At 44.4% G+C, this 17846-nt stretch overlaps 1 protein-coding gene across 1 annotated transcript; it reads left to right on the forward strand.

Moving 5' to 3' along the window:
• The first annotated feature begins 229 nt into the window (after window positions 1–229).
• tinagl1 (tubulointerstitial nephritis antigen-like 1) lies at window positions 230–16092 on the forward strand. Its single transcript, XM_061760285.1, has 12 exons — window positions 230–519; window positions 3028–3332; window positions 5543–5609; window positions 6547–6639; window positions 6838–6952; window positions 7981–8107; window positions 8187–8337; window positions 8635–8824; window positions 9098–9143; window positions 10974–11097; window positions 14054–14099; window positions 14188–16092. The coding sequence occupies exons 1-12, from the start codon at window positions 245–247 to the stop codon at window positions 14356–14358; spliced, it is 1710 nt and encodes a 569-aa protein (XP_061616269.1). The 5' UTR covers window positions 230–244; the 3' UTR covers window positions 14359–16092.
• Window positions 16093–17846: the final 1754 nt, after the last annotated feature.

Below are 17846 nucleotides of genomic sequence, written 5' to 3' on the forward strand. Positions count from 1 at the left end.
CATGAAAAGAAATCCGAACATATTTAATCCAGAGAATATTCTAGATGTTTCCCCTGTTGTGTAATACATGTGTAGGCCGCCAGAGGGTGGTGTTGCGCATACGTGACCTCCTCCGAAGTTTTCCACTTATCCCCTTTGACCTTCCAAGTGAGACAAGACAGAGAACGCTCCTGCTACTTTCTAGCCGAGTCAATGCTTCAGAAAAAAGGACAAAGGGCGCGCTCGCTCGCACGTCCGCTCTGCGATGAGGACGAGTGAGAGGGGAAAGTCGCGGGGGGTGAAGGGAAGCAGAGAAAATGGCGGCAGATTAGACAGGCTGTCAAGCGGGGCCGCAGTGGAGGAGAAGGTGGGGTCAGGGTCCGGGGGTGTGGTCATCCCCGCTGCCTGCCTGTATATAGAGAAGACGCAAGTGCAGCGCAACACATCCTCTCAGCTAGAAAGACTCAAAACCAGAAGTTTCCTTCTTGATGCTTTTACAAAGCGGATTACAAAGAAAAAAAGTTGGATTTCTGCAGTAAGGTAAAGTGGCAAGAGCAGGATGTGCTTACTTACTTTGTTGTTGTTCTTTGTTTGTTTTTTTATATATTGCACTGATTAACTTTTTATCGAAGCCGTTTGGTGATCAACATTCGGTTGTCGGATCTTTAAAGTCACGCAGTTTCTCCCCGCCAAAAAATTATTGTAATGTTATGTTTTCCTTAAGCGGTTTAAAGCTTCCCGTCTGACTTTATGGTGCAGCAAAACACAAACAAATCGCTTATTAAATGCATCAACGACATGAAATATGATCACAATAAGACTGTTAAAAAAAAAAAAGAAACGATTTCCTCCAATTTAAAGTATCTATATCAAAATCCTACACTCCATTAAAATATTAATTAAATATTGTGTATGAAATAAAATAATTATTTTAAGCATTTCAATTTTAAGTGTGGTTTTACATAACTTTAAGTCATATTTTCTTACCCACACTTAAAAATCTTTGTAATTTAAGGTCAATTTATTTGACATATATTTGTGTTCAACTGTGTGGGTCCAGTTAACCAGAAATAGTTGGACTAAATGTATTGTATTCATTATAATTCTTTCTTATATATATATATATATATAGAGAGAGATATATATATATGTCAGTGTTTCACTTGTCTTCCCCGAAAATTGAAAGCAGCTAGCAAATCTTGCCAATTCACTTTGAATTTGCTTCAATTGAACTCTTATGAAATACACATTCGCGTCGTTGCACTGTAAATTCTTACTTTATATTTTGAGGTTTGTGCTTGCATGTAACTTTGATTTTGAACAGCGCAGCTTCCCCCCCCCCCCCCCCCCCCCCCCCCTCCAAGAGGTTACTGAGTCCAGTGTGTGTGCGCGCGTGTGTGTGTGATTGCTCTTTGTACTTGACAACAATTCAGTATAAACCTCACCCGAGCGCAACCGATTACCGATGCCACTGGTACTTTCGATACGTAACATTTTTTCACACAATGACAGATAATTGTGAACAAAGACCTCCTTTTTGATGTACATGACGATTCACCAATGTGTCAAACTGCCGCATTGTAGCGCCAACTACTGGTGAGGAGGACTTACTTATTGTCAGTTTTTTTTTTTTGCCTTAATTATCGGTGGCTGGCATCAGCAGCCTTCACGGGTATCCGATACCTTGAAAAGGTATACTGCACTATGGAAACATGAACCAAAGCAGCAAAAATACCCCCAAAATGATCTGGATTGAACTCCTGCTGGTGGCGTGGAGTGACAATATCTATAATTTAAACATTACTATATGACGTCAATGTGAACAAAAGCAGCAAGAGTAGTCTGCAGCATTATAGTGTCACACATATATATATAACAAAAAAAATATTTAAAACAATATATATTTAAAAAATAAAAATGTTCCAAAAAGAAACCATACTTTTTACTCTACTAATGAATGAATGCTTCTTAACATCCGGCAGCAAATGGAGGCCACACTGCTACTATTTTATTTTACTTTTATGTTTTCATTTAATTAGCGATGATAAGTGACCCTGAGTGTTTTTTTTTTTTCCCCCCACGGTGACAGTGTGACCTGAACGCCTCGGCGAGTATTTGATTGCACTGCTGCTGCAACAAAACATTTGTGTTAAGGAAGAGTAGGCCTGCCCATCCCATAATACTATGCGGGTGTGGCAACAAAAGGCACAGTCATGCAGAAAACAGCGCAGCAAAGATCTCTTCCGGCGCTTCATTTCACTCGGGCAGGGGGGGCTCTCATTGTGTCCTCTGATCTGATTGGATAATTAATGATGCTATTTATGTAAGCAGCAGGCCAAACGCTCCAGAAAATCTCACATTTTCGGGGGGTGGAGGCGAAGAGGGGCGGGGCTTTTTTTTTAACCGTATGGGAACTAACTGTAGATGGGAAATAAACACTTATGGTTTTTCCCATCAATGGGCCCGCAAATTCACCTATTTGTGGATTGTTTTTGTTTTTTGTCCAATTCTTGTCCTTTTTTCAAATTTGGGGGTAGCCAACCCTGAAAACGCTTATTGGTGGTTTATTCAAGAATTTTCTGGATTTAGAAAAAATGTATATATAGTTTTTCAATGCAATCGTAATGGCCGTCAATGATCCAAGAATTTTCGCTATTTGCTGTTTGGCCCGCTCGCAGCCCCCCAAGGTGAGCAGAAGAGGTACGCCGTACGTATCGAAGGGGATAGGAAAAAAATGCATATAATTGCGTAAAAATATCCAAGTTTGGGTTTTTGTTCCGTGTCATTTACTCTGTATTAAATAGAATTTCTTTTTAATGAAGTACGCAAATCTTGAATGTGAAAGCAACACAAAGGATGCTAAATAAGGACATTTCGGCGGGGGGAAAATGCGGGAAATGCCTCTTCCCCTGGGAAGCTGCCATTTTCCGTGACCTCCCCCATGATGCATCGCTTTTCATTCCGAGAACGCTCCATCTTTTCGCGTCGCATTTAACTGCTGTTTGTCTTGGCAGCGTCATTTAATTCCGTCGTCTTGCCCGCTCGCAGGCTCATCATGAAGCTCCTCCTGTTGGGCGCGCTGCTCCTAGTGGCGGCGGAGGGAAGCGCGGAGAGAAGCCAGCGGCGAAGGGCCAGGCGGGAGCTGGCCGCCCCGCTGCACACGGGCGGCATCCGCGACCCCCTGGGCTCGTACTGCCAGCGGCGAGGCGGCTGCTGCCCGGGCAGGGACGACCTTTGCACCGTGCCGTACTTGGACACCATCTGCTACTGCGACCTCTTCTGCAACCGCACCGTGTCCGACTGCTGCCCCGACTTCTGGGGGCACTGCTTGGGCGTGGAGCCCCCCTTCATTGGTACGTGGGCACGGCAGCGGGTTGTGTTGGCGGGTATGAAAATTATTCAGGCGTAGAATTGGGCGACCTGCACTTTTTTTTTGTTTTTCCGTTTTCATACTTTTTCTTTTTAAAGTGCAGCAGTTCACCTAGAGTTTTTCAAGTATATTCTCCCACACAAAAAAGCATAAACTTTGAAGATGGCCAATCTGCTACTAAATTAAAAAAATTAATATATTTGATATTTATCATTTTCATTTTATTGTGTGGTTATATGTCGAATACATTTTTATTCATCAAGTTTAAATATTTATTTTTAATTAATTATACTTTTTACTTTTTTTTTTTTATTTCACAGATTTTGGATTTATGCTATTACTTAAGTAAATCTCTTCATTATATTTCAATTTTATTTAGGTTATATATTCATATTTATTTTTAAGTTAAGATATATAAACTATTAATGTAAGTATATTATGTATATATTATTTTATATTATATATATATATATATATAATTGTTTAAAATTTATTTTGAATGAATTAATATAAATAATCTTTGCATGTTGTACTAATATTTCTTTATTTGAAAGGAATTTATACAACTATTTCTTCCTTTGAATTGCTTAAAAAAATCAAATTAACCCTTTTCACACTCCCTGAACGACGAAATCATCCTCATCATCATCATCGTCATCATCATCATCATCCTCCGGTTTTTGCTCCTCAAACGTGGACTTCTGACTTCAACATGCCAGTGTTGTTTGTTCAGTCCCTCCAAGTTTCTTTGCTTTATTTATTTATTGTATTTCTTTCTTCAAGGCAAAGTGTAAAAATGGGCCCTAAACAGCAGAAGTCCACCTGAGAACAGAAGACTTCTTATGGAGTCACGACGGGAAGGTGGGAGGTCGGGACAAAGAATGTTGACTATGTGGTGGGGAGGAGGGCACAGACAGGCCACGGGGGTTGCAGGACAGGAGCTGTAAGAAAGCCCCCTTAAAATGGCTCCTTCCACCTCCATGCCGTCGTAGTCAATCATTTTCGAGCATTCGTGTCCAGAACATTTCCGGAATTTTCCCGGCAGACGTGCTGCTAATGTGCTACGAATGACGTAAGCGCACGCTTCAGTCACCTCGCTGGAATTCTGCCTCGCACCTGACGAGGAAACCTGCGCGCCTTGTAAATTCTCCGCGAGCGCATTCCCAGAATTCCACGCGGGAAGCTCACGGGCCGATAAACACACATCGTCGAGCTGTCACAAACATTCCGTCGGGACATTATTTGTGTATACGTTGGAACCGGGGTTTCAAGGATAGTTGCGCTGCTCCGCAGTCTCCACTTTGCTGCGACGCTCTGTCTTGCTGCCCACAGTCTCCTCCTAGATAAAAGTCCTTACCTACATTATATCTTGAAATGAATAAAGCAAACACACTTAAAGGTTATTTTACCCTAAGGCTGCAGTTTTATGCTCCACAGTCTCCGCTTTACTGCAACACTCCGTTTTCTAGCTGCCCACTGTCTCTTCTTGGTCTCTCACCATGACCAAAAGGGAGGTAAATCCAAGAGACCTTGACCCTGAGTCTCCTCTTTCAGGATACATGGCTAGAAGCTCGGCACACTGCAGCGATATGCTCCACAGTCTCCACGTTGCTGCAGTGCCTTGTTGTTTTACTGCCCTCCGTCTCCTCTCGGATAAAAGCCTTTACCGACCTCCTTACCTACCATCTCGAAGTCACAAAAATAACAAACTCTAGTGTACCCTGACGCTGTAGTGTACTAACCCACAGTCTCCGCTTTGCTGCCGACTGCCCTCAGTCTCCTCTTGGATACAAATAGTCTCCTTTACCATGACCTGACTGTGGAGAAGTACAGGCAGGACCCTTCATTTTTGAGCGCAATTCCATGCCTTCAATACGGTGTTGTTTTCCCAGTTTGACACAGTTGTAGTCAGACTCAAAGGGGAATCGACCAAAAAACTGCACATGTAGCAATGGAACCGGTACTTTGTAGCAGAAAGTAAGACGCCGACAAGATCCCGGGAAGTGCAAGAGAAACGAACAGCACATTCCAGCACTGGATTACCAAAGCTCAGCGCCCTTTAACCCTCCTCTCTGCCTTAAACGTACACAAGGCTAACACAGAACACGATTGTGATGGCAAACGTTTGCACTTTGTGCGTCTCAAGACGCATTCTTGACATTTCAAGTGTTTCAATTTTGTGTCTCCTTTTAGGCTCCTGTGAAAGAAACGGGATCAAGTTCCTCTCAGGACAAACGTACAAAGACAACTGCAACTTGTGGTATGTTAAGACAAAAACAAACCGTATTTCGCTTATTGCAACATAAGCGTCACGTTATCTGCTGAAAAACTCGCAGCTGTCCGCCGTCGGAAGCCGCCCGTCAGCGCGATTGGCTCCCGACTTGGACGCTTATCAGAGCGTCTTGGGGAATTCTGATAGGAAACTTCCAGAGAAGTAAGAATAGAAGTTGACGGTGACGGCAGCCGAGCAAATACGCACGCCGAGTGCTGAAAATAGTCGGAAAAGATCCCATATGTTGGCCTTTCGCTGTCAAAACACAAAGACGCCTTATTCGTGTTCGCGTTCTCCAAGAATTGACAACTCCCACTCGGTCATTTCCCAAACGTGCATCCTCCCGTCCGGCCTGGAATCTGGACAGGCGGGCGGAAGACTTAGCTTCCGCTCCTCCCTCCTCGTTAGCGGCTGTTCAGCCCACGCAGCCGCTTATCGGCGTCTTCCTGCGCTGATTTTCATTGATTGAAATCACTTTTGTCCATTTATTCGGGGCAGGTATGATTCTGCCCCGTGAACTCTGCCTAGTAACAAGTGACAATCCAGGAACAAGAATGCGAAACCAGGCCGACGAGCGCCTGCGAGCTAGCGTGAAATGTTAGCTGTGAAGTTTTATCATTTATCTCATAGCCGTCCCAGCTGGCTAGCTTCAAACATGATGTTTTATAGTAAATCATCTCAGATCCGGCAAATTCCACTGTATGTTTTTTCTTTGTTAATACAGCGAAGTAACCCACTTAAAAGAATAAAGTTAATGTGTATACACGTCGTCGTTCAATAGACTGCCATGCGACCAGCCCTCTGGGGCATTTTCCATTGGCCGATGGGGCAGTTGTGATTAATATCTGTGAACTCTGCCTAGCAACAAGGCAAAAATCCAGCATTTAGCATTGAAATGAACTTTTTTTTTTGGTTGGCTTTGTAGCACATGCGGCACCACGGGGCGCTGGGAGTGTGAACAGAACACCTGTCTGATGGACACTAACATGATCCAGGCTGTCAACAGAGGGAATTATGGGTAAGACAGATACAAACGTAAACAGTACTAGTGTGATCTAGCAGTCATTCCACTGTGGGAAATTATCCTATTTGACCGAAAATGAGATTTTTTTTTTTTTTTTTTTGGGGAATGTAAAATATGTGCCTTGGCTCAATAAAATTTGGTTAACACTGTGGTGTAGTACTTGATGGGTCCTAATAAAGTGCTTCCAACCAGGTGGAGGGCCGCTAACTACACCCAGTTGTACGGCATGACTCTGGACGAGGGCATCCGGTACCGACTGGGCACGCAGAGACCCTCCAAAACCATCATGAACATGAACGAGATCCAGGTAAGCGGGAATCTGGGGTGCGTACGTCATGTCGGAGCTTGTTATTTGTCTTTATAATAGGGGCCGGAGATCAAAACGTCCTTCGTGGTAATTATGCTGGCGGCTTGGTATGCGGCTGCCGCGGCCGGAGGCTCACCCCTTTGTGTGCACTTTGGCCCGTTACATAAGACCCCAAGCAAAACATGGAGGGGATGGTCCGCTACTTTGTTCCAACGCCCCCCTCGTACCTCGCCCCGGCATTCCGTTCCGGCTTCTTCCACTCGCAAATCATCACAATGCGCCTCCTCCTCACGCTTTTGTCGTCGGCGGCATGTTTGTTCTTGCACCTGTGTCGCGAACAAAGACCGGTCCCGAAAGACCACTGGAGCCGATTCATGCGCTAATGTTACCACTTAGCTTTCAGGTAGCGTAGCGTGAGCGTTTTGCTTCATGAGTGAACTATTTTGCGAATAATTCGAGTACATACTGTATCTTATTTTGGATAGTCAAAGTTGTGCTATACGTATATTAGTGAGTACACGGACATCCGCATAGCTTTTAGGCCTCACGTCAGCAGCATAATGTTAGCGTTTAAGCTAACAAAAGCGTAACATTATTTTACGATTCATTGCTTTCCTTTGAGCAGTCAGATTTTTTTAATTTTTTTTTTTATACACAGATTCAGATAACTATGCAGACAACCGCATAAGGTTTTATGTTTCACATGAGTAGCATAATATTAGCATTTTGATTAACGAGCTAGCAGCAGTGTAGCATTATTTTACAGATATTACAAGTAGATATGTCGAATTTGTCAAAAATGCCGATTTTTGACAAATTCAAATGACTCTGCAGATGACCGGGTAGCTCTTAGACCCCATGTTAGTAGCATAAAGTTAGCATTTTGGTTAATGAGCTAACAGCATACCATTGTTTTCCATCAAATTGTGTCGATTTTTGACAGATTCAAATAACTATGTGGCTAAGGGATCAGGTTCAACCTGTGACTAAATTGGTTAAGGAAAGAAAGTCTTCCATCTTTGTCCCAGATGAACATGGACCCTGAAAGCGACGTCCTGCCCGTCAGTTTCAACTCAGTAGACAAGTGGCCCGGCAAGATCCACGAACCTCTGGACCAGGGCAACTGTGCCGCCTCCTGGGCCTTCTCAACAGCGGGTAAACTGCAACAAGACTGATATTTGAGTCTATTATCTATTCAGAACCTTTCAAAGACTTTCTCCCGATTTTTCCGTAGCCGTGGCATCAGACCGGATCTCCATCCAGTCCATGGGTCACATGACTCCTCAGCTGTCGCCGCAGAACCTCATTTCCTGCGACATCAGGAACCAAGGCGGGTGCGCCGGGGGCCGCGTTGACGGCGCCTGGTGGTATCTACGCCGCCGAGGGTAAACACTGAGACACTACGACACACTACGAAAAGCTAATACGATAAAGCTAAGCTCGAAAATCAACAGGCCCACCTTGTTTTATCTGTGTACCTTTATTAGTCATAAAATATATGAACGCTGTTGTTGCTCGATAACAAAAGAACTACTAACGTGAAACCTAGTTACTATCTGAGGCGCTAGCAAGCTTAGCCAGTTAAGCTAACTAGGCTAGCTGGTTGTGACGTTTGTATATGCTTCTTAGCGACAGGTCAACTCCCTCCGATATTGTATGCTGACGGCCATTTTGGTTTTCAGGGTGGTGACAGAAGACTGCTACCCTTACACGCCTCCGCAGTACACGGCGGCGGAGGCGGCCCGCTGCATGATGCAGAGCCGCTCGGTGGGCCGCGGCAAGAGGCAGGCCACGCAGCGCTGCCCCAACGCGCACCACTACCAGCAGAACGACATCTACCAGTCCACGCCGCCTTACAGGCTCTCGTCCAACGTGAGCACACCGCCGCGTCAAATCCATCATCCGACCAGTCATGTGGAAAAGTACCCGTCGGCTTCCTTATTTGGGCTTTGCGTCACTTTATGTCGTCTTACATTGACCCGGCGATACTAAACGACAGCCGATGACGTCTTTAAGTCACCCGAGCCCGCCTGTGAAGTCAATAAGTCGGGCATTAAGGACCTGGGAGAAGGATCAATCTTGTTATTCGACTTTTAGCGCACTCGAGGGATTTAACGATCTCCCCGTTTATGTCGTCTCTTGCAGGAAAAGGAGATTATGAAGGAGATTATGGATAATGGCCCCGTGCAAGGTAAGGCCATGTATTTGCATTTATTTCACTTTGTGTCCATTAGGAGATGTTATAAAATAAAATACAGTCAACCCTCGCCATCTGTGGGGTTTTACATCCCAGCACTGACGTGAACAGCTAATATTCACGGAGAAGAGATAAGAAGAAGAAATCGAGATATGAATCGAATCTTAACTTAGGTGTATCATTACAGTCCTAATTAGGAGATATGGTTAAAAAAAAAAAAAGCAGAAATGATTCCAAACGTCCGCTTGGTTATTTTAGCACATGATGTCATCGTGTCTGACCTGCCGGCGGAGGGTTTTGTTGTCCGCCTTTGACCCCGGTCAACTTCCGTAACTGTGCCCGCCTCACAGTCTGGTGCCCATCTGGACTGCTGTCAAGTTCCTCTCGGAGAGGCTAGGCACGTGTGTGTGTGTGTGTGTGTGTGTGTGTGTGTGCGCCTGTGTGTGTGTCTGATTGTTCAGAACTCCAGGAAGACGCGTTGGCTTCATGACGAGTTTCCTTTGAATTTGCTAAAACAAAGGCATGTACACTGTGTTTGCATATAATTACCTATTGTATGTTCGCCTCTTTTGTGGTTTGCGGGGCGGCGGCCACGCTGTCTGTCTCCCAAAAGAGTGTGCAACATATGCCCTGGAATGATGTGACTCGTGGGGAAAGTGGCATTTGTGCATGGTGGACTCAGGAAATCATCTGTTTTAGTGCTTCATCCCATATTACAAGTGTGTGCGTGTGTGTGTTGTTTTTTTGTTTTTTTTCCTCAAGGTGGTTGTTCAGAAATTTCTGGAAAATGATTAACCTTGCGGTTATATGAAAGTCACACACTATAATAGGGGTGCAGCCCACACACAAATGAGGAATTTCAACATGGCTGCAAGAGATCATATTACATGCTTATAACAGGTTTATTACACATCACTCATAACTCATCTGTACCCATAGGCAAAAATAGCATAAATAGTGAGTCGTATGCAGGTGCATCTCGGTGAATTAGAATATGATTGAAGAGTTCTTTTTTTCAGTCGTTCAATTCAAAAAGTGAAACTCTTACATTATACTAAGTGGAGTGAATGTGTATGACATGAGGAAATGTATTATTGCGCATTGACCCCATATTACATGCTTATTATTACACATTTATAACGGCTCATTACATGTTTATGGCACATTTATTGCATGTATATATTTCTGTTGGTGATGACATTGGCAAATTTCACCTTTGCTTATAGATCCTATGATATATGCTTATTACACATTGATTACACATTACTTGTAATTAATAAAGCATCAGCACCTCTCTAGTATAGATTGTGATGTCCATCTTATCAGAGATGACAAATATTGTTCGCATTTCCTATACATCCATATTGCATGCTTATTACACATTTTTGTTTATTATATTTAATCCATATTTATTACATGTTACTACAACCTGCAGTGTACATAGTGACATTCATATGTAGCCTACAGTATATTGGAGATGACATTAGGAAACTTTAGCATTGCTTATAGGTCCCGTATTACATGCTCCGTACACATTTCTTACAGTTCATTACATGTTTATTATATGTATTAATCCCTATGATATAGATAGTGACAGTCATTTAGCGCTACATTAGCTAGGACATTAGTAAATTTTGCCTATAGCGCGCATATTACACGCTTATGACATGTTTATTACACATTTGCATCCTTAACTTTCGAGTGTACATAGTTTCATTTGTTGCCATACCACACTTACTGTATTGATCTTGTTTTATGTAAATGTGCTGTTTTATATTATTGGGTATAAAAGTTTAATTTCATTTGACTTCTGTGTTCTCGTAGCCATCATGGAGGTCCACGAGGACTTCTTCGTGTACAAGAGCGGCATCTACAAGCACACGGACGTCAGCTTCGCCAAGCCGCCGCATTTCCGCAAGCACGGCACGCACTCGGTCAGGATCACTGGGTACGTAAACGCGGCGCGACACGCCGGGAACGTGAATCAGGCTTAGAGGCACACCTCGGCTCGCGCCGCTCCCCCCTTCCTCTCCCCCATTATCTCGTAAGTGTGCAGACCGCAAATATGCAGACATCTGACACACCTGGCCTACCTGACTCGCGTCTCTGTCATCAACGGGCGGCCCTGCGTCTGCCACCGCCGAATGCCTTTTCTTCACCGCATCCGAGACAAAACACGACCGATAATTTTGAGACTATCTCCAGACGATCAGTTGCTTTGGGGCTCTCGTGTACGGAATGTGTGCGGGACGTTCCCACTTGTAAAATGTCCAAAATGCCACTTTCCTTGGAAAATATTTCACTCATCCGTCTGGTTTCAAAGTATCAATGACACGTTGCGTTTCAAATTAGGAAAACGATTGGCTACCTTCTAATGGGTCCATATAATGACTCAGAGGAATGTAGGCGAAACATTCGGACACACCTCAGGCTGAAAAAAAGAAAAGAACATGCCAAAGCTACAGGTGGTGCTATAGCCCCCAATCAGAAGCCTGAAGAAAGTCAATACTGGAAAAGGCACAAGAACACAAAAAAGAAGTCAAGTAATGCAGTTTTAGGGGACTCCTCGATCTAGTTTTGAAGTGTTGTCTCAATTTGGAATGAGTGATTACCTCCTAACAGGTCCTTTAATGAGGCAAAGGAATGCGGGCAGAAATTCCGACATCCCTCCGGCCACGTTTGCGTTTTTTAAGCATTTTTCCCACTAGTGGCTGTCCTATGAAAATCCTTTGCTGAAAATGCAAAGATTTTTGGGGGGGGAAATCGCTACTGTATGCCTGTGTAGATAGAAATTAGTACCCGCTAGCGAGGAATTGCTTTGTTGTTTCTCGTTCATGTATTGTGATGTATCGCCGTCACGCACAGACACGCCAAACACCTTCAGACCTCATCATGATTAGCGTGTTTACGCTAAAACACGGAGAGCTACGCAAGGCGCGGAAAGGCGAGACGGCCACTCCCAGCGCTGCCGCCTCTGACGCGACGACGTCGACGCACCGGACGACCGGCGAGGGTCGTTTCGGGGCACCCGACGCACCCTGCCCGCGGGCGTCCGAGTGTTTTGATAGCGGTACGCGTCCCTTTAAGCCAGCGGCCTGGGAAAGTTTTCGGAACGAGCATTGAGGTCCAGTGTGGTGGAAAGGGCATTGTCTGGGGTGCTGATCCCGAGCGCGGCGGACAGAAGAACCGGGGCTCAATCCACCCGGGGGAAGAGGTCAGAGGAGGGTCGAGGGGCGCAGGGGGTAAGGCGCGTTTTCCGAAGCGAGCTGATTGGAGGACAGATTTGACCTCAGCGGTGGTGCGATTTTGTCTGGTTCTGTCCACGCTCTGATGCGCCCACACCTGGATATACAGTGCATAATACATACATGGCGTGCCAAAAAAAAAGATTTTTTTTTACAGGCTCGACTCACAACAAGGTTCGGGATATTCGGCTTTTAGTTGAAATTTCAGAATGATTCTCAAATGTACGGGCGAACTTGCACAACTTGCTGTTCTCTTACTGGTCCAATAAATTCGCTTTTCCCGTCATAATCGGCATTTAAACGTCAGGTTGCAGCATTGAGACTGGAAGACTCACAGAAAGGCATACAAGTGGACTTCCTTGGAATTTCATTTGTCAATTCATGGATCAAACGCGCGTTGTGGATTTAGCCATTCAGTTCCTTGTCGGGGAGCAGCAATTTGGGTTCAACTATGAAATTAAATTGAATTGAAGGTTAATTAGTCTATTCTACTACTTCCCAATCCCACAATCCGGCTCCTGTTCTTTGTGCAGCTGCTCGGAACATCGTCGTTAAGTCCTGACTGACGGGCGGCCGTGTCCGAATCCGTCCATTTCCCGGCAACCCTTTCCCTTCGCTTTTAAGATAAAACGGCGTTGGCTGCCGGGAGTCTCTCGGGGGGGAAAGTGCAACGTTCAGGATTGCAAAAAAACAGGATGGGAATTGGCTCAGGGAGAGTGTTTTGTCCAAGTTGGCCATAGCGAGGCGTGATGGGAATTATTATGGCGACTCGCCAAGACGTCCCGAGTATGCAAACATTGGCGAGGAAGACGGATGGGTGAGGAAAGGCTTTTTTTGGTCTTTTTTTTTTGGGGGGGGGGGGGGGGGGGGGGTATTTTTGGGATCAAGGCGGCATTGACTTCCTCGTAACCTGTCCTCTACTTCCTGTTATAAATCAGGAGAGGGAAAAGGGCTATTCCATGTTTTTGAAGATCGGATTGATGTCGGAATGTTGCCTATGAATACTTATTTTTCCAGGATGTTATTGACATTCCATTAACTCAGATGGCATGCATTACTCCTTTTTCTCTCTGTGACTTTCTGTTTTCGTCATGTTTATTCTGAGAAGGGGTGGGAATAGAAAGCCGGTTGTTTTTGAGAATTCAATTCCAAGGAGTCGTTTGTTTGCTTGCCTGACGATTCCGTGAATCGATTCCCTCGATGTACCATTTTTAGGGACAATTTGGCCATTTTCGCAGGTCAAAATTAGGTGAACATGAGGGGGCGCATGAAAAAGTCTCGGAGCCGTACCCAAAATTGAACAGTGAGTCAGCCATTTTGGTTTAAAGCGTTCAATTTTGGCCAAATTTAAAAGTTTGATCATTTCGGAGATCTGAAAAGGAAAAAAAAAAATTGCCCATGTCTCCAAAATTGGGTGGACATGTCCGTCACAACGGGACGCAGGAAAAAGTCTCAAGGACACGTGCATGAAATTTAACAGGAAGTTAGACATTTTGGATTAAAGCAGCCATTTTGGGGCTTGTACGTGAGCCCCAATCCGAAGAAGGCTAATGACGTAAAGTTTGACGTCATTCTTTAGAATTCTGCTTCTTTTTGATGACTGTAATGCCAGTAGCGTAACAATTCCGAGACAATAACCGTCTTCTCCACTTTCTTCAGGTGGGGCGAACAGCGGGACTATGACGGCACTCCCAGGAAGTATTGGGTAAGACCAAGACCGCTTCCTGCCGTCGTTATCGATAACGAGGCGTGTCCTCAATGTGTGATCATTTCCCGCCGGCCCTCTCTCAAAGATCGCCGCCAACTCCTGGGGCAAGAACTGGGGCGAGGACGGCTACTTCCGCATCGCCCGCGGCGACAACGAGTGCGAGATCGAGACCTTCGTGGTCGGCGTGTGGGGCAGGGTCACCGTGGAGGACATGCACAACCATCCCCACCACCGGCACCGCCGCCGCCACGTTTAGGGAGCAGGCGGGGAGCACACCAGGAGCCGGAGAACTTCAACCGACGCCCACCCTCGCAGCCACCCAACTACCCACGCCGGCAGGTGGCAAACCACATCTAAGCTCTTTTTCGTTGCCTCGGCGGGCGTCTGAAGAAGCGCACGCCGGGCCCCTCAGGTACTCTTCCGAAGGCCACATTTCCCAGAATTCCTCAGCTTCAGATCAAGGGAGACACGTGTGGGAAGATGATGAAAGAAACAAGCCTTTCAAGTTGTTCTTTTCTTTATAACCACTAAGAGACGTCGATGGGAAAAGAAGAAATCTGAGAGGCGCAAATCCCCCCCAACCCCCCCAAAAAAAACAAAAACATAAACAAGCGACAGAGACACGCCCAAACTTTCCTTGGAATCCGATCCCCTGTGTCAGAGTTTTGACTTTTTGGACAATGCATGTCCGAGTTGCAAGCTGCAGGCGGTAGACTTTCCCAATTTTGCCCTCAAACTTCCCCCATCACAATCCATCACGTGGCCTGAAAGAGAAAGCATTGATACGAACCATTGCTGTTATTATTATGATGATGATGATGATGATGATTATATATTTGTGCAAAGTAGTCCTAACGCGCTATGATGGTATGTTTGTGTTGCCGTGTTATTCTAAAACTTTATTTTGCAACTCCTGTACTGTATATAATGATTATATATAGTGATCATTACAAACTCAACATTCAAGTGGCTTATTTTTAGACTTTTATTGTGTTGGGTGCTTCTGCCAAAACAAAATCAAAATATTTAACTTTCCTAGCAGACGTCAACGAGAATATCTTTTAAGAAACACCTTATGAAACTTTAATAAACCAATTCAATGAAGTGAGTTAGATGCCTGCTTGCCAAATAGCGATCCCACATTTCATCTCTCACTCCAGAAGCAACATTAAGTGACTATTTGACTTGCCAAATAGTGAGCACACAAATAGCTGTACTTCCTTGCACAACTATTTCACTTGACAAATAGTGATCCCACTGTGGCTCAAATTCCCAAAGGTACTATTTGCCCTGTCAAATAGTGAGCCCACTTATAGCTCTATGCTCCCTGAAGCATCTATTCCACCTGTCAAATAGTGATCCCACTCGTCTCCAAATACATGTTCAGCCATTTTTATTGCTCCTGAAATTGTTTTAGCATCTTTACGTTGCGTATTGCGGAGGGACGGGGTCGGGGGGGACGGGGTCTTCCCCTTCCCCCAAGCAGGGATTTCCAGCTCTCACTTGAAAGTGAACTACGCTGTTATTACCACCTAGCCTTCAATTACGCGCCACTTCAAACGCCGTAATCCTGCCTCATAATCTTTCACGCCGTCGCTTCTTCCTCCAGACTTCAAAGAGCAACACACTTGATTGGGCAGGCGATGTGCAGCGTGGCGTGCCCGCCCGCCCGCCCGCCCGCCGCCGCCGCCGTCCACCATGTTGTTGTCCTGACTCTGTGATATCAAGCTAGATAGCGTCTCAATGTCAACCAAAGAATCACAACCTCCACTCCACAATGTTGTGTGTGTGTGTGTGTGTGTGTGTGTTTGTGTGTGAATGCCACAGTCACTCGTGTGTGTCAACATTTATTTATGATAAGTAAATTATGCTACACTGTACGTTATTATTCTCTTATCTGTGCAATGTTACATTATCTGCTATACGGCGCGCGCTACATGTAATGCTAGTGTGCGTTCGTGCCGCACAATAAAGTCTTTCCGCCACCGTCTCCCTTGTAGTGTTTTTGTTGGAGGGAAAATGATCATGTTGGCTCCGGAGTCTCCACTTTGCTGCTTTCGGTCTCCTCTCGGATAAGATTTTGGGTCACGCTGATTCGGCTAGAAAGGACTCAAATGTTCACGTTAGCTCCATGGTCTCCAATTGGCTGCATTACGCCCTTTTCTGTCTGCCCACAATCTCCCCTCAGCTAAAATTTGTCGCATCGTTCTTAGCATTTGAGGATACGTCACTAGAAAAGAAAAAAGTGCTCATGTTGACTCCACAGTCTCCACTTGGCTGCATCCTTTCTCTGTCTGCCCACAATTTGTCGCATCACTCTTAACATTTAAGGCTACATCACTAGAAATGACAGAAATGCTATTGTTGGCTCTACAGTCTCCACTATGCTGCATCACTCCATTTTTCTCGCTGCCCACAGTCTCCTGTCAGGTAGAATAGAGTGTGGTCTCTCATTTGTCGAGCAGAACCATTATAGTAACATTTGAGGATACATGGCGAGAAAGGACAAAAATTACAACGTTGGCTTCTTAGTCTCCACTTTGCTGCAGTACTCCACAGTTTTGCTACCCACAGTCTCCTCTCAGATACAATTTGTGGTCAAGCTGACTGGTCATTGTAACAATGAGGATAGACTGCTATTATTTCAAAAATGCTATCATAAGCTCCAGCATCCCCACTTTGCTGGCGCACTCTGTTTCCTTGTTGCCCGCAGTCTCCTGTTGGATAAAACATGTGGTCGCTCATTGGTTGAGTGATTCGTCAACGTGTGCGCACGTGCGCGTTTCCACTCCTCATCATTGCGCAATAAAAGCTTATCTCTCCTCTGCAGCCGCACACGGAGTCCAAGTTTGGAAAGTTGGATGGAGTGGAACGCGTCCGCCAGGCTTGTTGTTTACATTTCTCTCATTGTTTGCGCGTCAGCAAGCAGACAAAGCAGCCATTACCTCCGTGGCAAGCGCCATCGTCCCTCCCTCTTCGTGATGATGATGAAGAGGAGGAAGCAGAACAATCGGTGTGGACCCCGCCCTGGCACTTTTTTTTTTTTTTTTTTTTTTTTTTTTGCACGAGGATCACAGAAAGCATCAAAGAAAAATATTTTCTTTCCAAGTGGAGGAAGTTCTGCCAGTTCAAATTTCCTCAGGGCGCAAACATACGTGACATATGTATGTCTGCTATGTGGACTAATATTCCTATATTGCATACAAACATGTTTTCCTCCATTGGAAACCTTTCTTGAGGGGAATGATTTTGTTGGTTTTTCCTATTCGTGCTCAATCGTCACATTGAAGAAAATGGAAAGGGTGATAGAAGCTGCAAAATAATGATAAAATAAACAATGGATATGTGATAGTAGACATCACTGATGGTGCTTGTGAGCTTGAATAATATTAGAAGAAGCGGTGAAGAATACGGATGGATGGATTTACATTTGCGTTTGGAGTTACATTTTCAAAAAAGGGAATTAATTTTGTTGTATTTATTCCTTTTTATTCAGTTTAATTGCAGTGTATTTCTATTTATTTTAAATTACATTTTAGCAAACACACACCTATATATATAGATATATATATATTAAGTGTATTGTTTTATTTTGTTTTATTTTATATATTTTGTAAGGATTTCATTATTTATAATAGTCCAATTATTCATTTCTTACTTTTTAATGTTATTTCAATTTGATTCTAATTGTATTTTATTTTGTTTAACTTGTTTTTAATTTTCTTTTATTGAGTATGCTTTGAT

Source organism: Phyllopteryx taeniolatus, chromosome 21 (genome assembly GCF_024500385.1).
Source record: "Phyllopteryx taeniolatus isolate TA_2022b chromosome 21, UOR_Ptae_1.2, whole genome shotgun sequence".
NCBI lineage: Eukaryota > Metazoa > Chordata > Actinopteri > Syngnathiformes > Syngnathidae > Phyllopteryx > Phyllopteryx taeniolatus.

Coding starts and splice junctions, on each gene's coding strand:
- tinagl1 (XM_061760285.1), top strand. CDS start 245: ATGAGGACGAGTGAGAGGGGAAAGTCGCGGGGGGTGAAGGGAAGCAGA. Junction 3,333..5,542: donor CGTGGAGCCCCCCTTCATTG/GTACGTGGGCAC, acceptor GTCTCCTTTTAG/GCTCCTGTGAAAGAAACGGG. Junction 6,953..7,980: donor TGAACATGAACGAGATCCAG/GTAAGCGGGAAT, acceptor TCTTTGTCCCAG/ATGAACATGGACCCTGAAAG.